This window comes from Nesoenas mayeri (assembly GCF_963082525.1).
Source record: "Nesoenas mayeri genome assembly, chromosome: Z".
Classification (NCBI taxonomy): Eukaryota; Metazoa; Chordata; class Aves; order Columbiformes; family Columbidae; genus Nesoenas; species Nesoenas mayeri.
Window position 1 is genome coordinate 58,735,217 of NC_137542.1, and position 24,480 is coordinate 58,759,696.

Sequence of the window (24,480 nt, forward strand, 5' to 3'; positions counted from 1 at the left end):
TGTGAGAGGATTTCTGCAGCTCATCCCCAGTCAATAGGGTTTACTCTTCCTTTTCTTTGTCTTTCTCTCTCAGGGGTGCGGCGCCAGATTGCCCACTGCATGCGGAAGGGGAGTGGAATGATCAAAAACTCCTTCTGTGACCCAGCAACGCAGCCAAAAGGGCGACAAAAGAAATGCTACGAAAAGGACTGTCCGCCTAGGTAATGGGGACTGGTAGGGCTCTGGTAATGTTAAATAGCAGCCTTTTTCAGAGGAGAATGTTGTTTCTAATACCAGATTAGTGTTATCTATGGCCTGCCACAGTGAGAGCTCCCAAGCATTTCTGAGCAAGGTGGCAGAAGCCCAGTAGTGGGCAAATTAGAAGTGAGATGCCCTAAGGGGTTTCCAGTGCAAATTACTGAGTGGTCTGTGCTGTGAATGGCAGAGATTGCTCTCTCATCTGTATAGATACTTTTTTACTTCATTTTAGGTGCAGATATGCCTGAAAACTGAAAATTCTAATTTATTTTGAAAATCCTATTCCTGTCTTAGGTTGAATGATAATGTATTACTGTATGTTCCAAAACCTAACTTGCAGAGAGGTTTTTTAAGCCTTTTGATGCTGTTTTTCAGTATTTTTTTAATACTCTTTTGTCCTTTCCGTGAGGGAGGATGAGTGGAAATGCCCACCTCTATAATTCTAATTATTATACCTACACTTATTTGGCGTATATTTACCATGTCCCTTCTTATTTTTCCCTTTCAGTGAAGTGCAGCTCTCTTTATTCTGTGATCACATGGGAATATTTTTTTCCATTCCCATAATGTTATTTTAATTCCTCTTCATCTCTGTTTTCTCAGTTGTACAATTTTAGGGAGGACTACAGGGTCATACAATTTTAAGGAAAACTAACCACAGCAAACATTCCATGTGATAGCAGAACTCTGGGCTTGTAAAATAGGTATAGATTTGCTGGAAGGGATCAATATTTGGTTTAGTTTCATGCTTCAGGTGCTGCAACATCTTGCTTTTTTCTTTCATTGTCTTCAAAAATTGTTTATCATGCTGTTTGCAATGATGTAACAGTCTTTCCCTCATAATTCCAGTTAAATTAGAATAAAATTGAAGTCCTTACAATAATTCCCTTGAAGTGTATTGTGTTACATTTGCCAGCAGCGAATTTCATGAAGCTTTAATGTAAAGAATTCTGCATGGCTGTTGGTTTTATTGTTTCCAAGTATCTTCACAATAGTATATGATGCCTCCTCTGGGAGCAACATCTTTGCACTTGCAGCCTCTATAAATCACTCTTAAAAGCATAAACTGCCAGCATTCTATAATTCTGTGTAGATTGCTAGGAAATCAACTGATGGATTAAACTTTTTAATTACTTGACTAGTTAAGAGCTGAGGCTACCCACGTGCGTAGTGGTGTTTTTTATCTATAGCATGTATAAAGTATGTCATTTATTACAAAGTTCCAAATGAACTCAGTTTATCCCATTTGTTCGAAGTGACTGCACTATTCAGACCTGCTCTTGAAAATGAGGGAGTGGAATTTGTCCCTTGTTGGGCAGATTTTACAGTTATGTGACATGTGAACCAAGCTCTTCTGCAGGCCATGCAGAAACACTCTATTAGGCTGCCAGCATGACTGATGCTTCTCAGGCTCATTATGCATTGTAGAGGAAAGGATAAGTTATCCTTCTGAGGAGAGCAAAATACTGACAAAATGCAGTGCAGGAAACCCATATGTATGTAGTTCTAGGGTCACGATGTACATTTATTTTTCTCTTAATAAAAGAAGAGTGACTGTAGTAGTTTGACCAAGGGTCTGTCTAAGTCCTTGTTCTGGCTCCCAGCAGGCCCTGCAGCGATTAGAAACGATGCACACTGGGACGCAGACAGAGATGCACGCATAGACAGAGAGCTCGTTCAGGAAGGGGCACAGAGCTGGGCAGAGCAGAGAGCTGAGCCAGACTGAGGGCCTCTTTATTAGCCATTGACGATTTATAGGATTTACAGATACGGGCCTGGACTAAGATGTTACATAAGATGTTTTTCCAATAATTGTTATTAAAAACACACCACACTCATGTTTGTTTCAGTTACATTCCCACTCATTCACAAACCAGGCCCAAGGACATTCACGCATCATACTTATGGGGGCGGTTTTCCAACCCAAAATACCATTCTCACTGGCCTGGGCTATCACTTCTTACACTCATAAGAAACATACTTCTGTATAATCTGTCCAAGGCCCTTTAGCTGGAATTGTTGTTCCCACAAGGGCCTACATGCCTAAGGAAGAGTAAAGACAAGGCAATCATAAATTATATCCCTAATGCTCTTTCAGCTTGTAATTTTTCTTAATTTGAGGCATTTCCAGAGGCATTTGTGGCTTGTCTAATCAGTGACCTCCAATACACCTCTCTTCCAAGTACTTGTCCAGCCTCCCTCCACAACCTCTACCACATACAACTTCCTCTGCAAGAAGTTCCACAGCTTAAATTTCTACTGTGTGAAACACCACCTCATTTTAATTATTTTTGTCTGGCTCTCACTAGCTTTTGTCGATGGTCCCAAGTTCTGTTGAAAGAGATGGCAGTGAAGAAAGGATTCCTATCCACCCTTCGCAAGCCCTTCATTTCGTAGATGTGGTCTCACTTCCAGGTTGTAGTCCCAGCATGGGATTTAGTTGGTATTTAGTTTCCATGGCATATGTGTCACCTCTAGTCTAGACAGATAGCTACGCATCTCCATTTGAAAAGCAAGAAGGCACTTAAAGCCCATGGATAGCGTAGTTTGGTGGTTTGTTAGTTCTAAAGAAAATCTGAATGCTGCAGAAGGGTGTGACTGTCCTATATGGTATGATGCAGCGTAATTGAAGAACAAGTGTTCTGTAGAGTGGCGGCTAAATTCTATGCTGGAGTTGAGGACAGTGACATTAAACATAGCACTGATGCAGGGGACCTTTGGTTAGTGCTGTAGCCATGGGACTGAAACTGTTACATGATCTCGCGCTTCCTAACAGTGAACCAGTTTCTTTATAGGAATATCCTGTCTAAACGGAGAAGGAAAATATCTTGCATAACCCTCCCTTCTGTGATCTTCCAAGTCCTGCTGATGGAAAACATGCTACCATGAAAGTATCAACTAGATGCTAAATCAGAATAAGATAATTTAACAGTAGCTACAGGCAAAGAATAACATTACTAACAAACCAGATCTTATCTCATTAATCCGTTTCAGGAAGTTAATCATAAACTGTTAAATTGACAAGCTTCTGAGAAGCTCAAGTCTTAACATTCTTGTTTGTTAGCTGATTTGGTCTACCCTTATTTTACCCACACCTTCTACTAAAAGAATCTGGAGCAAAACAAATAAAATATTTAAAATGTCACAGTGCACCTATGCCACATGTTGACTCAGAACAAAATAAAGATGGATGAACAGTTGAGAGTTAAAATGTCATACAAACACTCATATAAAACTTAAGCGATTCCACATTATATTATATATTATGGTTTCCATTTATATGTTTCTTTGTTAGGCAGGTATTTAGGTCCCTAAGTGTTAATAATAAAAGTCAGTAGATACTACTTGAAGAAAAAGAGTGAGATTTTAGCTAGTTATAGTGTTATAAATGAAAGTTTTGCTCTCTCCTCTGAAGAAAATCTCCCAGAGCCTTTTTAATCTGACTACCCGCTTAAACAGAGTAATCATAGATTATTTTACAAGCACTTGGGATCTCCTGCTTTTTCTCTGCTGTGACTTTATTGTCCTGCTTCCAAACTGCTTGGTAAACTCCAACAGAATAATAACAGGAAATCTTGTTTCTATTATAATACACAGAGTGAAAATCAGTACCTTGTTGGTATCTGCTGTGCCTGATGCCACAGAAATATGCAGTGAAAGAAAACAAGTCTGTCTTTAGGTGCGACACATATGGTGAGAGGGAGGGAACATTCAGCCCTATAGGCATTAATATAGCAAATTTTGGTTCCAGAATCCCATGCTACTGCTTTTTCAACAGGATCCGTACCTCATTCAACACACATTGTTTGAGTGTAGTTGAGGATTGTATAATGAACAGGGCTGTTGGGCCCTGCCTTTATTGTTACAGACCTTGGAAACTCTGTGATAGGAAAAGGAGATAGGTCTCATTTAAGGCAGCTGAATGCCACCTGAGGGAATTAGATTTTCTCCCTACATCTCTCCCAGGCCAGACTGAAGAAGAGCTGAGCACTCACAGCAGCAGCTGATAACCAAGTCAGGTTATGCTTTCACCGCACAGGCAGCTCTCTAGTTTGACAACCTTGGGAAAATTAGCACTCAGACAAATTAATTACCCAAATCATGCATTTTGTTTGTTTGTTTATGAGCACAATCTTTCCATGCCATGCCTGCCTCTGGAGATAAGACAATCTTGTCACTTTGCGGGGCCCAGGTGATTCATGAATATGCAAGAACCACTCAGTAGTGGTTCTCAGTAGTGGTACACTACTCAGTGGTTCTCTCAGTAGTGGTAAATGCCATCAGAAACCAGAACTGGATGCTGTCAGGAACAAGTACTGGATGGCAACTCCCAGCAGGCTTCAGTTTCCACCAACTCATCCCAGTCTCTCATCACAATCAGCACAGCTACCTACTGTTTTTCTTCCCTATGTCCTTTTCTTTGCCAAGCATCTCTCTATATGTGTGATGTAAACAAAGCCTTGCTTATCACTTGCCCAAAGCTAAGTCTGTCTGGCACTGCTCTACATTCTTCAGCTTACAGCTGAGAGGTCGAACAGCTTGGTCATTTTAACTTAGAAGCCACATGTTTGGATCTCAAATTGCTGTGTCAATTTTGGATGTGTGCTCAGCAGTCACTCCCACTTTTGGTTATGTCTCTGCAGTGTGAGGAGACAGCGGGAGCTTCAAGATAAAAAGCGTTCGGCAAAGCAGCCATGTGGGCGCTGCTACCTGCTGTGTGGTCCACAACCTGCTTTGGGGCATCCTATACCAGAAAAGATAAATGAATAGTAGATGTCCTTTTGTCCTTGCTTTGCCTTTCTTCACGCAGTTCTTGCCGCAGTTCAGAAGTCCTCAGTGGAGACCATGGAGAGACGAGTGCGTGTGATTCCATGTTAAGTTTCTCATGCTTGCGTGTTTAAGACACGTGCATGTACCCTAGAATGCAAACATGCAAAATGCACCCTCATAAACTCTAGTTACTGATAAGAATAAACGTTCGGTCAAAGCAAGTTTTTTGACGTGTGTGTGGTAAACAAGATGCCGGGCAATTAACTGCTTCACTCACCAGTACCATCTGGTCCCTACACTGAATGAGGAAGGACTCCATAGAAAAAGTTATGTGGCTAAATGTAGTTTTAAGATTGACCATAAAGTTGTAATAGGATAAAATCTTAATTCTGGGATTTCCGAACTTTAGATCACCTTGCTTTCTTCCATGACTTTATAAAAATGTTTTGTGTGCAGTAATGAATCATGCACCATTACTGCTGATCAAGATAGGTTCTGTAGCAGGCTCTGGTAATTTATGGCTAGGAGTTCCATATTTAAACCTGCAAATCACTGAACTTTCACTCAGAGCCATTTGAAAACAGTGAGGGAGGTGGTGTCAGATTACCATGTCTGTAGCTTGAAATACTCGATCTGGTCCCATTAAAGTTAATAGGGCAATTCACATACTGTGAGTTGCATTTGTGCCAAGGTGTCAGCAATTTACAAAATGCTAGAGATGATAAAATTGGAAAGAAGATGCAATGGATGAAAACAACCCTGAAATTGCTGGATTCAGGTTGCGATAATACATATTTCTCTTTTTTTATTGCTGTGTTCTGCTGAGATGCATGCGCTTTTTCTCTTTAACTACTTGTTAGTTTTCCATTGCTGTTTACAGAAGCCTGGAATAGCAAGAAACAATACAAAGAAAGGCAAGAGAAGGAGAAAAATATTTTTTTCTTTCATGACAGCAATGTCCAGAGGCCTCACACAGGGTTGTGGTGGCAATGGGCTGCATTCAAGAGCATGTAGCAAAACAGTCAGTGCCCCAAAGGGCTTATAGAGTAATTTGAAAGGAAATGAAGCATGTATACGTAACTAAAAAAAAGGAATATAGGTGTAGGTACTCCAGGGAAGACCAGATGGTTGCACAAATGAGCTGTGTGCATAGCTTGATTGCTCTGAGTCTCTTTTTTTTTCAAATTATTAGGAATAGATATCAGTGCCTTCCACATCAGTGACAGCTCATTTGCAGTTGAAGAATAAATTAATCAGGAAACAGAAGAGAAACATGGAAACTACAGAGGAAAGAGGAAAAGAATTGTAAGCAAACTGAAGAATCTAGAAATGCAGTAAGATGGTAGACAAAAGGAGGAGTAAAAACTGTAATAAATCAGAACATTGATCTTTGGTGTATTTAACAGAATGAGATTATTTTGCTCTAAGTTCATTAGTCTTAAAATGAAAAAAATACAATGGAATTGTAGTTGTAAGCCTAAACCAAATTTTTCCACCTTTCTGCATAGAAAGATGTTTTCTAAATATATCCTTGTTTTGTTTCCAATGTAAGGCTTTGTCATGACCTGCTTTAAAACCCAGGAACAAGTAATATTGTAGAGGAGCTTTTGTGGCACAGAGTTCATAGCTGGGCCTGATTTCTTATACAGCAGGTTTGAGCTATATTCTTGCCCAGGTTACTCCAAACTGGACAGAAAAACACACATGGTTTCTTGGGTTTTTTAGGTATAAAGAGGAATCTTTAGACAAGTGGCAAAATTCACAGTTGATGCCAATGCTTCTCAAATAGAAAACCAGAAGTGTTTTCCCTCCTTTCTTATTATAGATAGCAGGTATGCAGATATTTGACCCAGTCTGCATCAGCATGAGAAGAAAGAGATAGATGAAGCTGGGGAAAGACTAAGCTAAACCAGATATTAAGGGTGCCTTGCTGCTTCCTCTTCTGGAAATGACACAGGGCCAGTTTGAGCACTTCTATAGACATGTGTGAGGGGACCATTTCCACCTCCCTGCTGTAGTTACAGGCCCTCTGGTGATTTTCATTTGTTGACTCTTTTTGTACTGAGGTAACAATACACAGATAAACAATAGGATTGACTAAATAGATAACTAAACTTCCTAGTAGTTCCTCCAATTTGGATTTGAAACTCTGTCTATTCAGTGGGTTCTTAATGTGTTATAGAAACATAATCAGAGTGTCTGCTGCTGTCTGGAAGTCTGTGTCCCTCAGTGACTGGCTTGTACTAGAGCACAAGGCAGATAGAAAAGTTTGAGTGACCTGGATTTAATATGAAAAGTGTGTATCTGAACCCAGGATTGAAATTACTGGTGCTTTTTCTTCTGGTCTCTGACTTTTTCCTTTATGTGCTTGTGATGGATTGTATTATGATGATGTTTCTTAACCCCCTGTTTTTCAGGTGGTGGGCAGGAGAATGGCAGAAATGTTCAACTACCTGTGGCCCGACAGGCCAGAAGAAGCGAACTGTACTTTGCATCCAGACAGTGGGATCTGATGAGCAGGCGCTGGCAGCCACGGATTGCCAGCACCTGCTCAAACCAAAGACACATCTGTCATGCAACAGAGATGTCTTGTGCCCATCTGACTGGACAGTGAGCAACTGGACCGAGGTACATTCATGTCAACTGAATTTTGAACTTTTTTTTTTTTTTTTTCCCAAAAGACTTGTTACAGTCACCAGAGAGGAGCAATAACCTGCTTTTCTGTCTTTTTAAAAAGTTTTTTTTTGTTAATGTGTCTTCACAAATCCTTTGTGCAGAGTAAGAACAGCTGCACTGCTTCCTAAATACCTTGGCAACTGTTGCCTGTTAGCTGTTTCTGGGGGTTTGGCTTGCAGAGTTTTTGGAACTGTAGAAGAGAGTGCTTGCGTGCTCAAGCACCTATGCAACACTCATCACTGCTGAGGACCAGATGTTTTTGCCAGAGTATGCAAGTTTTCTGCTTCTAGTATTAGTCTGGAATCTTTACAAACACTGGAATGTCTGTGCATTCTTCAAGAGTTCATTAAATATTGCACAGTTGTTTCACTGGCAGCTAATGAACTGCAGAATTTGAGGTCATCAAAACGATGACTGCAGTACACTAAATGTTTTAAATAAACTGTAATATATGCTGCAATACTTGTTAGTTTTAAGAAGGAGCACGCATTTGTTGTGCTTTGTCATAGTTTTTAGTTTGTGGAAGGACCTCGTGCTTCTTAGGTTCCTTTAGATTAGGATGCTGGTATTTGCAGCTGCTTCACAACTTCACTTTCCATTGAAATCAAGGAGAATTCAGGGTCCCCTAAACTAAAAATGCACTAAGATATTTCTTCTGTGAAGGAAAGCAGGCTTTGAGTCATGTAAAAATATAAAATGGTTTTATTCTGATTCTGTTTTACTAAGACATATTCATGGTTCGTCTCACAAATAGGCAGTTTAGTTATCAGTGTATCTGACAGTCACAACAACAAACGCACAGCAAATATTTTCCACTTTAGACATCAATAAAAATGCAGTGTACTGTATTTTTCAAAACTTTGAAGACTTTCCTCTTGGAAAATTCCTCTCCTTTCTTTTTCTTTTTTTTTTTTTTTTTTTGAACTAAACTCACTATTGTGCTTGAGAGCAGATTCAAATAATGACCTAACTGAATTTTGTGACAGTATTAATTCAGTTTATGCTGCTCACAAACATTGAATGCTGATTGTTTTGTGAACTGAGTAGTCACCACTTTTTAACTACCTGTGAAAAAATAGACTGAGAGTCGATGGCTAGCAGAATGTTTATATAGAAATAGCATGCTGTTACAGAATACAGCCCATGTCCATGTGTTGTTGGATTATATTTGAAGGTTACTGACAAAATTCAATTTCTATACCTGTAGAAATTGAGAAGGGAGCATAGGACAGACTGTTTCTCCTGCACAAATCACAGGGTTATTAGGAGACTTGTAATTGCAGAATGTTCTTTGTTGTTGAATGTAAGGATGAGATTTTACATAGGCAAAACTTGCTTTTGCTCTCAACTTATCTGCCTGTTAGAAAATCATGCTATATCTTACCACCTGAATGTACTTAATTATAAGGATAATAAGGATAGAGTGTTGTAGCTGTTCTGAAATCTCTTTTTAATACATGGTCATAATCTAAAGCAGAGATTTTCAAAGCTAATTGTGAGAGGCGGCCATTACCCCATAAAATTAATGAGGCTGGATGTTCCTTTTAACTCACACAAATGCTAATCTGAATCATCCAAGTGGCAAAGTCTGACGAAGTAAGTGTGCTGTTATTTCTGTGTAAGTAGCAAAATAGTAGTTGCTATTTTCCTCAATAAGCAAAATTCTTTACTGAATAACTTTAGAGGTCAAATTGCAGCTGATGGAAACTTGCATAGCTCTGAGTACTTTAAATGTGCTATATAACTGGAAGTGCAAGGAGGACAGACAGAACAGCTAATGAACTTATCTACTTCGAGGTTACTCTGATTTCCTCCTTATACCTGTTGCTGCAGAGCTGATGTAATTTTACAGATGTTAGCAACAGAGAGTGACAGGTGTTAACAACACAAGGGTACTGTTGTATCTACTGCCCAATGACCTAGATTAGCTCTAAAATGAGTTAGATATCCCAGGGGGCTTTGAAGTGCTGGCAAAAGGAGTGTTCATCACTTCATGTTGAGCACCTGGTTCATGTTCATCTGGTCAGGCTCCCTTGCATCCTGGGAGGAATTCCTCAAGTAGGTTGTAACATCTCTATTCATACCCAAACAGTCATCCAGCTTTAGGATCTCAAACCAGAAAAGTGTGCTGAAATTTCAAAAAGTCCTCAGCAGCACAACAGCTGCCGAAGGCATGGCTGTGTCATCATGTCTGAGGATGGAAAACATCACAAAAAAACTGGGTCTCCTTAGCTTCCAGCACCCTTCAAACACAACAGTGCTCCTATTTAATAGAAGCCAGATTAATTACTTTCAATAGTCTGTAATTTAGGAGAGACGTGCTAGCATCCCTGGCAGCATGTGGTGATTGCACTGAGACTTAATGAAAAATCCATTTCATAAAGTAAACAAGGATCTGTGGGCTGCATGGATGATCAGAGTGGGTTTGTGGCACTGTGAGTAGCTGACACTGAGCCAGTCAGATATGTTTCTGATGGCAGGGTTTTAGGCTGTTTTTTTATAACTGTGATGGAAAAGGTATTGGCTAAATAACTTTTGTGATTCATTGAAGAAATCAAATTTTAGCATATTACTTCCATATTTTGTTTTTATCAGGTAGTCTTTTTACACTGTTCTTTCCCCAAGGTGACATTTACTCTTATAAAAATTTGGAAAATGCCCCATGATAGCAGAACATCACTAGAATGAAGGGCTTATTCCTCAATAAAACCTTTCTTATTGATTATTTATAATGATACTTGTTTACTATAAGCAGATGCCATCTGATACTTCTTGTTATCGATATGTGCAGCAGAATGAAGGGAAAAGATATATTAAATCTGTTTTCTTTGCAGTGCACAGTTACTTGTGGTGGTGGAATAAGGACTCGTAATGTCACTTGTGCCAAAAATAACGATGAGCCATGTGATACTTCCAAGAGACCGAACTCTAAGGCCCTGTGTGGTCTCCAGCAATGTCCTTCTGCTGGAAGATTTCTGATATCCCCACTGGTACCAAGAAGAGGAAAGATCATAATTAGAAAAACAACCCCTAATCCTGAACAGAGTCCATCTCACAGAATATCCACACCAAGCCCAAGGTCCCATACAACAACAAAAATACCCATGTCTGAAAGCATAACTCCCTATTTGACTACATCGTCTGGTTTGGGCAATGTCTCAGAAAAAGAAGGAACAGCCAACAAAACATTACAAAACAATTTTGCTGGACCAAGTGATGTTTACAATTATCCAGTTGTTTCTACTGAAAATATTTCACAACAAAATACTACTTCACGGCCTTTTCGTAATAGCTTAAGTACTGAAATTATAAGGCATGCTGAAAATATGTCTGAAAGTGAGCTAGTTTCTACTGTAGAGAATGAGGTGCAAAGAAGTGAGGACACTCCTGTCTCCTCTCTCACCAGTAGTCCAGAAATAACTTCCAGCTATGATTACTTAACTGAAGAATCTGATGACATTGATGGGTCAGTGGGAAGCAGTGAGAAATCAATTGATCTCCTTTACAGCACAGAACTCAGTCCTGAAGTCAGAACCAGGAGCACAACCCCAGATACCAGCTCTCCTGTCCTTCAAAGTGAGAGCATGACTTCTCGGGCCTCCCTAGCATCTCATCACCATGGCCCTTCTACACTCCTTCCTGTAAGCAGAGGAGCACAAGGGTTGGCATTTCCAACAACAGCAAACTTTATCAGTCTGCAAGTCGATGCACCTGTTGTAGAAGTAACTACACCACAAACATCGGTCACAGTAATGCCCACTGTGTTTGCTCCTGTACCAAGAGACCAGACCAACAACAGAAGAGAAATGAAGCTACTTGACACCATCACCTCCAGCACACAATTGACAACTCTCAAGCATCCTCTCAGAAACCAAAGCGCAAGATCTGGGGGTGTTTTCTTGAACATCACAGAAAACAGCCACCTCATAACATCGAACAGTTTGCCTGGTGATGCCTACTGGACAGTAGGCAACTGGAGTGAGGTAAGTTATTTTTAACTCCTAAGAAATAAGAGAGTGTGAACAGCTGTTTGAACCAGTGCTGAGGAAATAAAGCTTCTTAGTTTGTCATGATTATCTGAAATGAGTATCATACATTCAAAATACTTGTTACACACACACAAAAAAGGTAACTTGGAATATCTAATATTACATTGCTTACATAGAATGTGGCTGTATTTATGGATTCTGTAAAATTTTGCAAAACTGGACACTGGAATTGTAAGGGACCGGTTTTATCAACTGAACATTAACAAGTCCATGGGGCTGGAGGGGATTCAGCCCAGAGTACTGAAGGAGCTAATTGATGTTATGGCAGGACCCCTCAATGATCTACCAAAGGTCCTGGGAGTCTGGGGAGATCCGTACTGACTGGAAGCCAGCTGGTGTTGTTATTCCAGTTAACAAAAAAGGTGTGAGGGAAGACCTAGGGAACTACAGACCTGTTAGTGTAACCTCAGTTCCTGGAAAAAAAATATGGAGAAGTTTATACTGGGTACTGTTGAAAGGCATTTAAAGAACTATGCAATCATCAGGCACAGTCAGTATGAGCTTGCAAAGGGAAAATCCTGTTTGACTAATTTGCTATCCTTCTTAAAAAGGTCACCCACCTAGTGGATGAAGGGAAGGTGGCGGATGTAATTTTTTTGGATTTTAGTAAGGCTTTTGATAGTGTCCCTCATGGCATTGTTCAGGGCAAGTTGTCCAGCTGTGAGATGGGCAGGTTCATAGTGTGCTGGGTGAAGAACTGGCTGGACAGCAGGGCTCAAAGGGATGTAGTGAATGGGGCTACATCTGGCGGGTGATGGATCACCAGTGTCATTCCTCAGGGTTTAATTCCAGGACCAATCCTATTGAATATTTTTATCAATGATCTGGATGCAGGAATTGAATGCACCAGTGGCAAGTTTGCTGATGATCCAGTCTGTGAGGTGCTGTTGACTCTCTTGAGGGACAAGTTGCCTTGAAGAGAGATCTGGATAGACTGGAGCACTGGGCAATGATTAATGGGATGAAATGTAACAACTGCAAATACTGGATTCTGCACCCAGCACAGCACAATGCTGGACACCAGTACAGACTGGGAGAGGAGTGGCTGGAGAGCAGCCCTGCAGAAAGAGACCTGGGGGTGCTGGCTGACAGCAGCTCAACATGATCAGCAGCCAAGAGGGAAACCCCATCCGTAGGTGCACCAAACATGGGATAACCAGAGGTCAGAAGAGGGGATTGTCCTGCTGGATTCAGCGTTGGTGCAGCCTCACCTTGAGCACTGTGTGCAGCTCTGGGACCACCACTTAATGAGCATGTGAAGGCCCTTGAATGGGTCCAGACGAGGGCAAGAAAGCTGGTGGAAAGCCTGGAGGGATGTCCTGTGAGGAATGGCTGAGGACTTTGAACTTGTTTAGTTTGGAGGAAAAGAGGCTGAGGCACGACCTCATTGCTCTCTACCGCTTCCTGAGGAGGGGATGTGGAGAGGGAGGTGCTGAGCTCTTCTCCCTGGGATCCAGTGACCGGACACATGGGAAACGTTCAAAGCTACATCAGGGAGGTTCAGACTGGACATGAGGCAGCATTTCTTTACCAAGAGAGTGGTCAAACACTGGAAAAGGCTTCCTGGAGGGGTGATTGATGCCCCGAGCCTGTCAGTGCTTAAGGGGCATTTAGACAAAGCCCTTAAAAACCTGCTGTAACTTCTGGTCGGTCCTCAAGTGGTCACGCAGTTGGAGTAGGTGATCATTGTACGTCCTTCCAACTGAAATATTTTGTTGTATCCTATCCTGTCCTGTTCATTTCTAATTCTAATTCTGTTCCTCTTCCAGGAACATGCCATTCAGGTTTGATTATAACTAGAAATATCCCAAGAGTTTTGTTTTAGAGCACAGCAAAAAATTAAGCTATTAGATGAATCCTGGAGACACCACGTGAATATGCTTGTATTACCGAATAAGTACATAATGCAAGTGAGCTGTAGATGTGCTATTATGCTCTAACCTTCACTTACATATCATTTCTCTCTAAATTATATGTTTTCTAACTCAATGCGTCACCAGTGTCATGTAGGTAAGCTAGTTTTTGTACTGTATGAAGCAAATTAATACCATGGATACTTAAACATATTTTTAGTTGTCTATTAACGTAACAGATTTTTGTGGTGCATTTCTATCTCATCCAACCATCAACATTTGTATCCACCATTAAGCAAATGGCTCTGAACTCAGAGCAGCATTCAGCCTGGTAAAACCAGTTTGAATCTACAAAGCGAAGATATTAGTCCAAAGTTGAGCTGGTATATCCAGGATTTGTAATTTGTCCAGCACATGCCCTTGGGAAGACATTGTAATATGGAGTTGTGCACCTTAGAAATTTAGGTGATTGTGTGTTGGAACTGGGTTGTAGCAGCAGGTAAAGTAAAAGCATTTTGTCTCGTTGGCGTAGAAATTAGAACTGTCAGGTCAGTGGTTGTGTTTGTGCAGTATTCTTTGGATCCAGCAGCTGATAATTACAGTGTCATAATATGTCTTGTTTGAATGTAGAAATGAACAGTCATTTTATCTGTATTAATGGCTGTGCCAAAATGAAGTTTTCTAATTTCTAAAGGTGACAAAATTCAATCAGAGCAGATGTTAACGTCCTATAATACTCACTTTCAAAAGCACTGTCTTTCCATTTCAGTAAATGAAACAAGTACAGTTTACAGGGAGTTTGAAAACTCTATTGAGATGTAAAGCATTTGGAAGATACTTGATCTGAAAGGTGATGACTTCTCCCAGTTTTACCTGATTGCTGGTTATTACTGAATGGTTATAATACTTGGGTAACTTCTACTTACTGTGCAAGAGCAATATAGATTGCAAAGGTTTTTAGGGCCTCAGATAAGTGATTACTGGTTTTGTGTATTGCTGTTGACTTTCCTTTGCCAATACCCAGCACCAGGCTTTTTCAGAGTTACTTTTCTGTGCTCTTGCCTTGCTGGTGTATGAGACATTAGTTACTTTGTGGTCAGGGCTAGGGACTGGGCAGCCACCAGTTCTGGCAACTATAATTACAGAATATAGTCATCAGGGTGCCCACTCACATTTTACAAACTTCTATTTAATACCCTTCCCACTGTAAAATTTTATTTTTATGTAAACAGATTTATTTTTATGCTAGTGGATTTCATACTCTTCAAATCATGATACTTAAAATGAGGGCCTGGTACGTGAACAGGTTACCTAATTTTTCAGATGGCCTTTCTTAACTAAGCTAATCAGAACAGCCAAGGGTCCAGGTCTTGAAACCTCCGTGTGTTGATTTGCCTCTGTGTCTCAGTGTTGATGGTGAAGGCTATCAAAGGTCTGTTTTTCTGTACCTATTTGCTCTTGGGTCTGTCTAGCATGATGCAAATTAATGGCAATGCAGGGCTAAAAAGAACAGCAAGAGATGACTTTGTGTATCCCATGGCAGTGGAGTTAAAGCACAGCTAGACCATCGAGATCCTGTTGGTGCCCTCTGTCTAGGTGCAGACAGTGGGTAAGACCCCTGCTCTGTCACCACCACTGCCAGTCTGACATTTCATCTTGTGCCATCCCGTAACCAAGTGAGAATGGCTTTAGCTTCCCATGTTCAAGTGGGACAAATGAAGCGTTTCCTTCTGCACATGCACAAAGACCTGTGTTTAGATCTGCTTTGTTGAAAGAGCCTGCAAGAGAAAGTCCAGGCAAAGGTTGTGCTCCGAAGCCCAGCACATCCCAAACAGAACTGTATAATACAGAGATGCTACAACCTATCCTAGTTGTTCTTTATCCCCATTAGAAATATTTTCCATATACACAGTCAACATCATGTGTACTGAAAATTAAGATTCTATTATTTACATGCAGACCACGGAAGATAATTGTCATCTTAATAACTGGTTTGGGGGTTGATTTCTAAACAAAACAAACTGGTTCTTTTCGGATTTTTCTTGTGCTTTCTAAATGTCTAATGCCTTTGTTGTTCTTCTCTGGACTAGCTTCAGTTTCATCATCTATTTCTTCATCAGTGATGTTCATTGTGGCCACAGCTGACACCTGGCAAATAAAATGGAAAAAATGCTATTATTTTATATATGACCCTCTATCTCAACGTTGGGATGAGATTTGTCTTGTTTTGTAACCTTCCTACTTTGATTTATTCCATTTGTGGTCCACTGTAAGCCCCGGATCCCTTAGTGTGGTATTTCTAGATCAGCAGATGTTCTAAGTTTTGAGGGAGGGGAGGGAGAGGAGGTGTATATATGCATGTATGTATAAAATGTGGTGAGATGTTTCTGAATTCAGATTGTGTCCATCAACATTCCTCTCAACTCTCCCAACTTGGCATCATCTGCAAATGTTATGAGCGCATGCTGGCTTTCGTCATTCAATTAGTTAATGAAAATACTGAGGAGAGCTTGGCTCTTGGCTCTGGATAGAGCCCCACAGGACCATATTTGAAATGTCTTTTCATTTTGACACTGAATTACTGTGGACCACTTTATTACAGTTTATTACAGTTTTTCAGTTAGCTGTGCTCTAGTCTTGTAATTATTTCACGTAGACCATATTTCCATCATTTGCTGAAAGAATGATCTATGAGATCATGTAAAAAGGCATCACATGAACTGGCTCTCTATATTCATTAAACAAGGTTCCCCTTTCTGAGAAGGATTTTAGATTGAATTGAATAATTTGTTCTATATAGGCTTATATAGGCTTTTTAATTGCTTTGCCATCTCTGTTATTATTTACCATTTTGAGCTTGATTGTTTAATAATTTGCTTTTGTATTTTCTTGTGAAGTAAAGTTAGGTGAAGTGTACCGTTAGAACACAGATCCACTTTTTTTCTTTTCCTAAAGATAACTTGAAAGATGTTATTCTCTAATCCTCTGGGACTTTCCCAATCTATTTTTAAAAAAAAATTATTCTCAACAGTTCAAAGATTATTCAAGAGTACTTGAATGAATATTGAGATAAGGTCAATACATTCAGTTTCAGAGAACTGATGAAATAAATTTGAGGATGCTTAATGCATCTAACTTTACTATTCCTTAATGTTTCAGTAATCTTTTGCTATTTTCATTCAAGCTGTTGTTTCCTAAACTTCATGTGAATCCTGGCATGTTTAGTTTTTGGTTTGTTTTTTTTTTCTTTGTTTGTTTGTTTGTTTGTTTTTTCCCAAGTTTGAAGAAGAAAGGGTGGTGGAAAAATGAATTTGTAGAATCTCCATCCTTGGAGATATTCTGAATCCAAATTGGCAACTGGATGTAGGTGGCCCTGCTTGAGCCATGGGACTGGACAAGATGACATCCAAAGGTCCTTTCCAACCTCAACCATTCTGTGATTCTGTAAATAAGTCAGCTGTTATCTTTCTCATTAACTAAAAGTTTCATATTTCTCCCCCCACCACCTTGTTTCTAGCATTCACAGAACCTTTTCTTGTTGTTCATTACTTTTAATTTATTTTTGTCTACAATTTTCTGACTTTATTTTTGTTTTTTTCTGTTTACCTATCCTTAGTAAAATTTTGTGCCTGTTTTTAAATGACATCTCTCCAAGGCATTGATATTTCAAAACTGCCACATCTACCTAGATGAATCTTTTGCTATGCTCTCCATCTTTCTCTTTTAGTGACTGCCAGTATTCTGACATTTCTTTGCTCTTTAGAGTATGTTTATACTAGTGCCCAAAAATAGTGATAGTTACTGAGATGCAATGGTGTGACATGTCCCTTGACACTGTTGACACCTCCCAAGGGAGAACGCTAATTAGAGTAGGGCAAAACAGTGCTGAATGATACTGCTGCCTCTGTTACTTTTAATTTCCTTCCTATCACTTTCCTGGGTCGTTCTGGGCTGTCATTTTCTACGAGCTTTCTGGCTACCAAAGATACCCCATTACCACCAGATCTGCTCGTTCTGCACCTCCTGTTGGTCATGAAAATTTGCCTGCACCTCTTCCCACTGTAACAGACATTTACTGTGACAGGAGAAAGACTTGATTCCTGAATGATCCTTTAGCAGGATCTTTGTGGCCTCTTGGTCAAATGTCCTGGGAATCTCGGAAGGTGGAAACGGCATGCTGCAGGCGCCTTGCAAATTTGTACTCTTCATAAGGTGCAGTTTTAAAAAAATTTCTTTGTTGTGACCCTTAAACATTTTTCCATTTCTCTGATTGAATCTGGTAACAGCTTCATGTCTTCAATGGCCTTAGCTTCAACTTAGCTTTGCTTGCCTTCCTGGGGACACTTACTCAGCTTTCTCTGTTAAACTCTCCCAGTTCTGTTTAGGTCGTTCAAAACACACAATAGCTGTCGCTTTCTTCATTACTATACAGTCTTAATCCAAGATTATTGATGCTGTTTGCCATGCTAGCTACAGGCTCTTTGACATGTGTGGATTTGACCCTATGCATATAGTTCACTGTCCCACCCTTTTTAAGGGAGAAAAAGGTAAATGGGTGTCTCCAGCCACTTTTCACCTCTTCCTGCTTCAGAATATAATGAAAGTGACTTTCAGTGAGGAGTGTGTAGTCTTTGGATCTGGACTGGCATGATCAATATTCTCTTACCTCAGACACTAAAACCCTCCCAAATGTTGGAAACAGCCATTTACTGAATCCTTAATTTCAAAACTTCTTTTCCTGAACAGTTTTCTGAAGAGTCTCGCACAATTTATTTCAGATTTTCAGCATCATGCACTCAATTTGCTGAATATTTAATCAACAGTATTAGGGATAGAGAGGGAACAGTGATGAAGATAAGATGCAATGGCATTTTGCATTGGATCCCAAAAGATCACAGAAGGAAACAGTGGAACAGCTGGTACAGATTTAGAATGTCTCAGTAAGCAGGGAGTTTGCCAAAGAAGAGCAGTGCGTGTTATAAATCAGAATTGGTGTTTTCTTAACAAATCGGCAAAAAGCCCTCCTTCATAACCTTAAGTAAGATTTAGGTTAATTTTTAATCTTCTTTGGGGTATCTCAGATAATCTAGGTCATCTAAAATGGCTGTAGTTGTTTTTATTTAGGTCTCTGGATTGTTTCTAGAGTTATTTGCTTAATCTTGAGTTTACCCCTGGGCTGTCCTCTCATCCTTGTGCAGTGCTCTACCACATGTGGAATGGGGGCTTTCTGGAGACACGTGGAGTGCAGCAGCGGAAACACATCTCACTGTCAGCGCAAGAAAAAGCCTGATACTGCAAGAAAATGCTATCTCCGCCCATGCGCTAGCTGGAAAACAGGAAATTGGAGCAAGGTAACTTCATTCAGAGCTGTCTGTGAACAGTAAACTTGCTAACTTTGAAGAGTAGGGAGTTCTAAATACTTCATTTTAAAAATAATTATTTACTCAGTGAATGCATACATGATTCCCAGTTGATCATTCAGCACTAATTTACTAATTTCCTGACTAAGTTATTTATGGAAACACATCTGCTGCGAATTTTGTTCTTCCTGTATGGGGGTCATGATCATTAACTGTTGCATCTAAAGATAAAGCAGGGCTCCTCATCCATATTTTATGAAGATCCTAGGGCAAAGTTCTACATATTTGCCTGTGACTTCTTTTTTGATCTCTGCCTCCAAAGCCATATCCTAATTTTAAAAAGCAGGTGGGAATTTGGGAGAGCAAATTGGCACGTTCTTGTTCACCCTTGCCAGTGGATATTAGTCTCTTATGTGACATGGTCTGTTCCCCATTCATGTAAGCTCAAAGTTTTACATTACAATTACTAAAGAAAAATATACTGGCAAGAACGACTGTTATGTCTAGTGTCTTATTTGGTCCTTGTTATCTACACAGGCCTGGACAAGAGACAGGAGGGTGTCCATGTTGGTAATTGGAACCCAAGGAATTGCATTTGAGTTCTTTTTTAGTATTGTAAGATGTGTCATGAACTGATGGAAGGATTCCAGTGACTTATTGAAGCTTGTTGCATTTTGTTTTAACAATGTCTAAAATTGGGGCTTCAAACAGTGGGTTATTTTTCAAGACTCAAAAGAAAAAAAACTACAAAATTCTATCTGAAATAATGTTGATTTAATAAAGCAAAAGACAGATCTCTCAAACTTTCTCGGTATATATTTTTTTTTTGCTGACAACGTTGTCATTGGACTAGAGGGCAGATGGATACAAATAAGAGTCTGCAAGAAAGGTTGTAGTTACAAAACCTGTTATATTATTGAGCTCTTTGACATAGAATTGATTTTTACATTAAATACATGCCTTTTTAAAAGTCCAGGCAAGGTGAAGCCATTATATAACCACATTTAAGCCTTCGAAATTTATTTTAAATGATGCATACACATTCTGCAGTCACAGTTGCAGTAGGCCATATTTCACCTTCACTTTTTCTTCATAAATGTTATTGTACTTGCAACAAGTGGTTGACAGTTATGTCTCAGAAAATAGCTAGAGATCAGGTTTAATGACGAAATACTACAGGAAACAAGGTTTAAAGTGTCAGCCCATTTGTAAGGCCAGTTTGAAAAAAATGGCTTTTCCTAGTGGATTTCTGTTGTGTTTGCCACCCCTATTTTTCAGCAACTGAACTATACAAACTAATTACAATTTCATATATAAAAATGGCTGTATTTTTGTTAGCTTTTGCAGGTGACAATTTTTTGTCTCATTACTTGTTTCAAACTTTTTTAAGGCACCTTAGCACAGCAAGATGGCTGTATTCCCCTGCTACTGTAGTAGAGCTTTCTCTGTTCCTTTACTCTTATCTAACTCTTACCCTCCCCTAAAAGAAAGGTTCTTCATACTTTTTACAGTCTGAGTTTGATAACAAACATAATTTACACATATTTTGGGGCTGTATGTACTCATTTTCTTGCACAGTCACTTCGGTCCATTGACTCTGCAGAGAGACAGAAATTTCTGTGAACGAGAGCAGGGACTCCCCTTCTAGCCATCCTTCGTCTCCCCGGGGAAGTGTTATACTCAGGTTCCTTATTCCACAGAAGAATGGTTATTTATGCAAAGGAGAACAGCATCAGTTGTTATATTGCATCATGCTGGTAAAGATGAAAGGTGATCCGGGGTTATTCAGTGGTGTAGGCAGAATTCCCTTTAGTTCTGGATTAAGACAAAATAATTAAATGTTTATTTGTCCTTATCCTTGGGGTAGAAAATTGAGTTCTTCCTCAGCAGCAGGAGAGGTCCTGGGCTTTCATACGGAATCATAAAATCATAGAATAGTTTAAGTTGGAAGGGATCTTCAAAGGTCATGTGGTCCAAGCCCCCTGCAAGGGGAAAGAACACCTTCAACTAGGTCAGGTTGCTCAGAGCCCCATCCAGCCTGGCCTTGAATGTCTCCAGGGATGGGGGATTGACCACCTCTCTGGGCAGCCTGGGCCAATGTTTTACCACCCTCAAATATGTGGGTGCTGATGCTGCTGCATGAGGCCTTGGAGCAAGCTCTGGGGAAAAACATGGGACAGGAAGGGCTCGCTTGGCTCACCAGCAGTGCTCCAAGCTGAGAAGGGGTTTCACAGGCTGTGAGTGAGTCTCAGGGCGTCTTTTTCTTCTGTCCCATTCTCTCGTGCCCAAGCTGCTCTAGGGGTATGGATCCTTCTTGTGCCATGGTGGAGCGAGGAAAGTTAGAATGTGAACTGCTGGTATGGGATGAGTCCACTGTCTCACAGAGGTAGCAGGGACTCAAGTCTGTGGATGAAGAGGGGGAGCATTTTTGCCAGCCTGAGCAATCTGCTGCCGTGGACACCTACCTCTTCCAGCACTGAATGAGAAATCAGCTCACACAGCTGTGCCTATTTCCTCCCACACTCCCTCTCTCCCATACAAAAAACTAAAGAACTGACAGTTCCCCTGCATACAGGATTTGGTTTTTGTATTTATTGCATTATGCCTCTTTCACTATGACATTCTGGGAAATAGCTGCAGGATTTCTTAATTCAATATGTATCCATGTTGCTAATGGGTATTCCAGTGAAGAGAAGTAAATATTTACCCAGCATGTTCTGATTTGCTGTGATGAAAACCACCGTTTTTAGGCCTAACAACAGATTGTTTATATGTTAAAGTGGAAATTCCCTCTCTGAGTCAGGATGTTCAAAGCTCCTCCTTCTCTTCTGTGACTGGGGAAGGGACAGCTGCTCAGCAGAGCATCATTTGGAGATGTGCCCCTTTCTGTTTTCTGTACAGTGCTCTGCTAACTGCAACGGTGGCTTCAAGACCCGAGATGTTCACTGCATTGATGTTCGTGAAAAGCGACTTCTCAGGCCTTTTCATTGCCAGCTGCTCGGATATAAACCACAAGTCAACACGAGCTGTAACATGGAACCTTGCCTTCAGTGGCATGTGGAGCCCTGGAATGAGGTATTTTTCTTTAAAAGAAGCTTCGGGAATGAGCAATTAGCTGTCGCTTAGCAGTAACTGTTAGATCCCTTGCTGGTAGGTAGGTAAACTTTTGCACAAAGGAAGACATACAGTACCACTCAGAGGCTCTGCAGTCCTTGTGTATGGTTACAGTAAAAAATATCATAGATGTTCATAAGATTTCCCATAGTCATGCCTAGGATTCCATGTGACACACAGGTAGAACTGTTGATTACCACACCCTGAAACATTCCTTTGGACTAATCCCTTTTGCTGCCATTTTAGTGTTGCTTTCTTATTTTGATTAGTTTAGACTTTTCCTTCACACTTTTGGGCCGGAATTTTATGGGGCCAGAAACTGAGGTCAGACTTAAGATAAATCAGACTTTTGTGTCAATTTGCAATATAAATCTGTGCCAACAAACATTTGCAGGCAGCCAGGCACATATTTATGTCAGCTAAAGCACGTGATCTGATTACATTTTAGTGGTTTTTTCCCACTAAAAGCAGCTTTTGTGAAAGCACAGCAATGTTTGTGGCACCATGGACCTGATGCTTTTGTGTTTCAAGGGAGGTGATCACATTGCTTCCTTACAGGCCACTGTAAGTCACACCTGCAAAGTCACACCTGCAGTAAGAAGGAGACCTCATCCTATATACAGTAATGCAGGGCTTCCTGTCGGAGCAGTCAGCAAGGCTGGAAAAATAAAATTAGCCAAATGATTGTGCTTGTTTGGCACTCAAATATCTTACAAAACCACTTGTCCAACCCTGGCAATTGTCTTCATGCTGAGGATACTGGACAGAATGAGACTGAAGAGGTTCATTTATCAGATGTCAGCTCTGGTTCTCTATCCATAGGGATGAAATTCCTTGTATGATAGGAACAAAGCATTATTCAAAGTCTATCTGGCACCTTTGGTGCCTTATTTCATGTCAGAGTAGAAAATTTTTTGTGTATTTCAATGTTTTACTGTAGACTTAATGAATAATAGTAGAAAAATTAGTTGGTAGGTAATAATAGACTAATCAATTGTGCACAAAAGAATGCTTAAAAAATAACATGGGTCACTCTCTTTGTATGATGCTTTTATTGTATGCATTGGATGAATTTTAATGTCTCCAGTTGCCTCATAAAACCAGATGTTGGATCTCATGAATTTGTGGTGTCTTCACTAAATAGAGCAGATTAATCCTGCAAACATGTGCAGGATTAATGTTCCAATCTCATTCCTGTTGGGGAAGTTACTTTTGCTGGTGGTGCTGCATGAACAGTTCTGTGTTGCCTCTTCTTGTTGTCTCTTCTGTGCTGTCCTATGTTACTTGCATTAATACATGTCAGAAGAAGCCTTTTACCAAGTTTTTTTGACCAATAATATCTTCTTCCCTGTTTCCTTCCAGACATACAATATAAATAAATACCTCAGTGTAAAGCTTTTCTTCATATCTGGGCTGTAAGACTTGATATGCAGGATGTCCTCTACATCTTTTAAATCACGTGTATCAGTGACATGGTGCTTTTTTTACTTGTGGCTCCACATTTCTAAACTGAGATGATTTCTTACTGTCTTTATGGTCTGTTTTGCATTTTTCACCTATTCCCATCTCTCTCCTCCTGGGTTTGTGCACCTTTTTTGTTAGTGTTTGAGAACATGTGGTGGTAGCCAGCAAAAGCAAAGTATCTGTTGCCCAGAAGGCGGCTACTGTGACTAGACAAAGAGACCTAATATCACTTCATTGTGTAACAGGCCACCTTGTACTCAGTGGATTAACCAAGCATGGGGCCTGGTAGGATTCAGTTCTTTTTTTTTTTTTTTATTTGTTTTCATAAATTGGCCATATTTGACCATATTATCCACTTGTCTGTGGACCTCAGTGCCTACGGCAAGTACAGTTTCTAATGCATAGCTGGAGCTACAAAAAAAAATCTTTTGAAAATATTACTAAACATTCCAGAGCCACCCCATCTCAGTTCCCTCAGGTGATATAGTAGCTTTTACTTTTTGTTGCTGCATTGGATGTTGTTGGATAGAGGTCTGGTGGTAGTGGTGTTTGGGTATTTTTCCCCCTTTTCTAATAAAAAGGGAGTTACTATTGACATTCTTCCATTACTCCTTTAAAATTTTTCACCGGAAGAGACTATTGGGTAGTAAATCCAATTATGTTCAGTTAGATATAGAATAAGGCAACATTTCAAGAGGATGATAGAATAAGGCAACATTTCAAGAGGATGACAGAATAAAAGCATCTTTAGAGAGGGAGGGAAAAGGTTGAATTGCTAATAATAGTCTCTGATACGTGGCTAGCTGAATCCTTCCAAGTATAGCCAGGCTGTTTGTTCTGTCTGTGCTTCCAGAGCCTTTCCAGTCATTGTAATACTGTTCTGTTGAGCTTTAAAGCACATTTTTGGATTATTGGACATGCCCACACAAACAGAAATTCTTAATTTTGACCAGCAGC

The 24,480-nt window shown here is 40.1% G+C and overlaps 1 protein-coding gene across 1 annotated transcript in view; it reads left to right on the forward strand.

The window, feature by feature from the left end:
- Positions 1-24,480, forward strand: part of ADAMTS12 (ADAM metallopeptidase with thrombospondin type 1 motif 12) — a gene marked incomplete at both ends in the record, with an annotated part of 180,521 nt that overhangs the window by 152,261 nt on the left and 3,780 nt on the right. Inside the window, 5 exons of the mRNA XM_080363013.1 lie at positions 74-200; positions 7,425-7,635; positions 10,518-11,666; positions 18,784-18,936; positions 21,847-22,020. Coding sequence (XP_080219139.1) covers positions 74-200; positions 7,425-7,635; positions 10,518-11,666; positions 18,784-18,936; positions 21,847-22,020 — 1,814 coding nt within the window. The remainder of the gene's footprint in view (positions 1-73; positions 201-7,424; positions 7,636-10,517; positions 11,667-18,783; positions 18,937-21,846; positions 22,021-24,480) is intronic.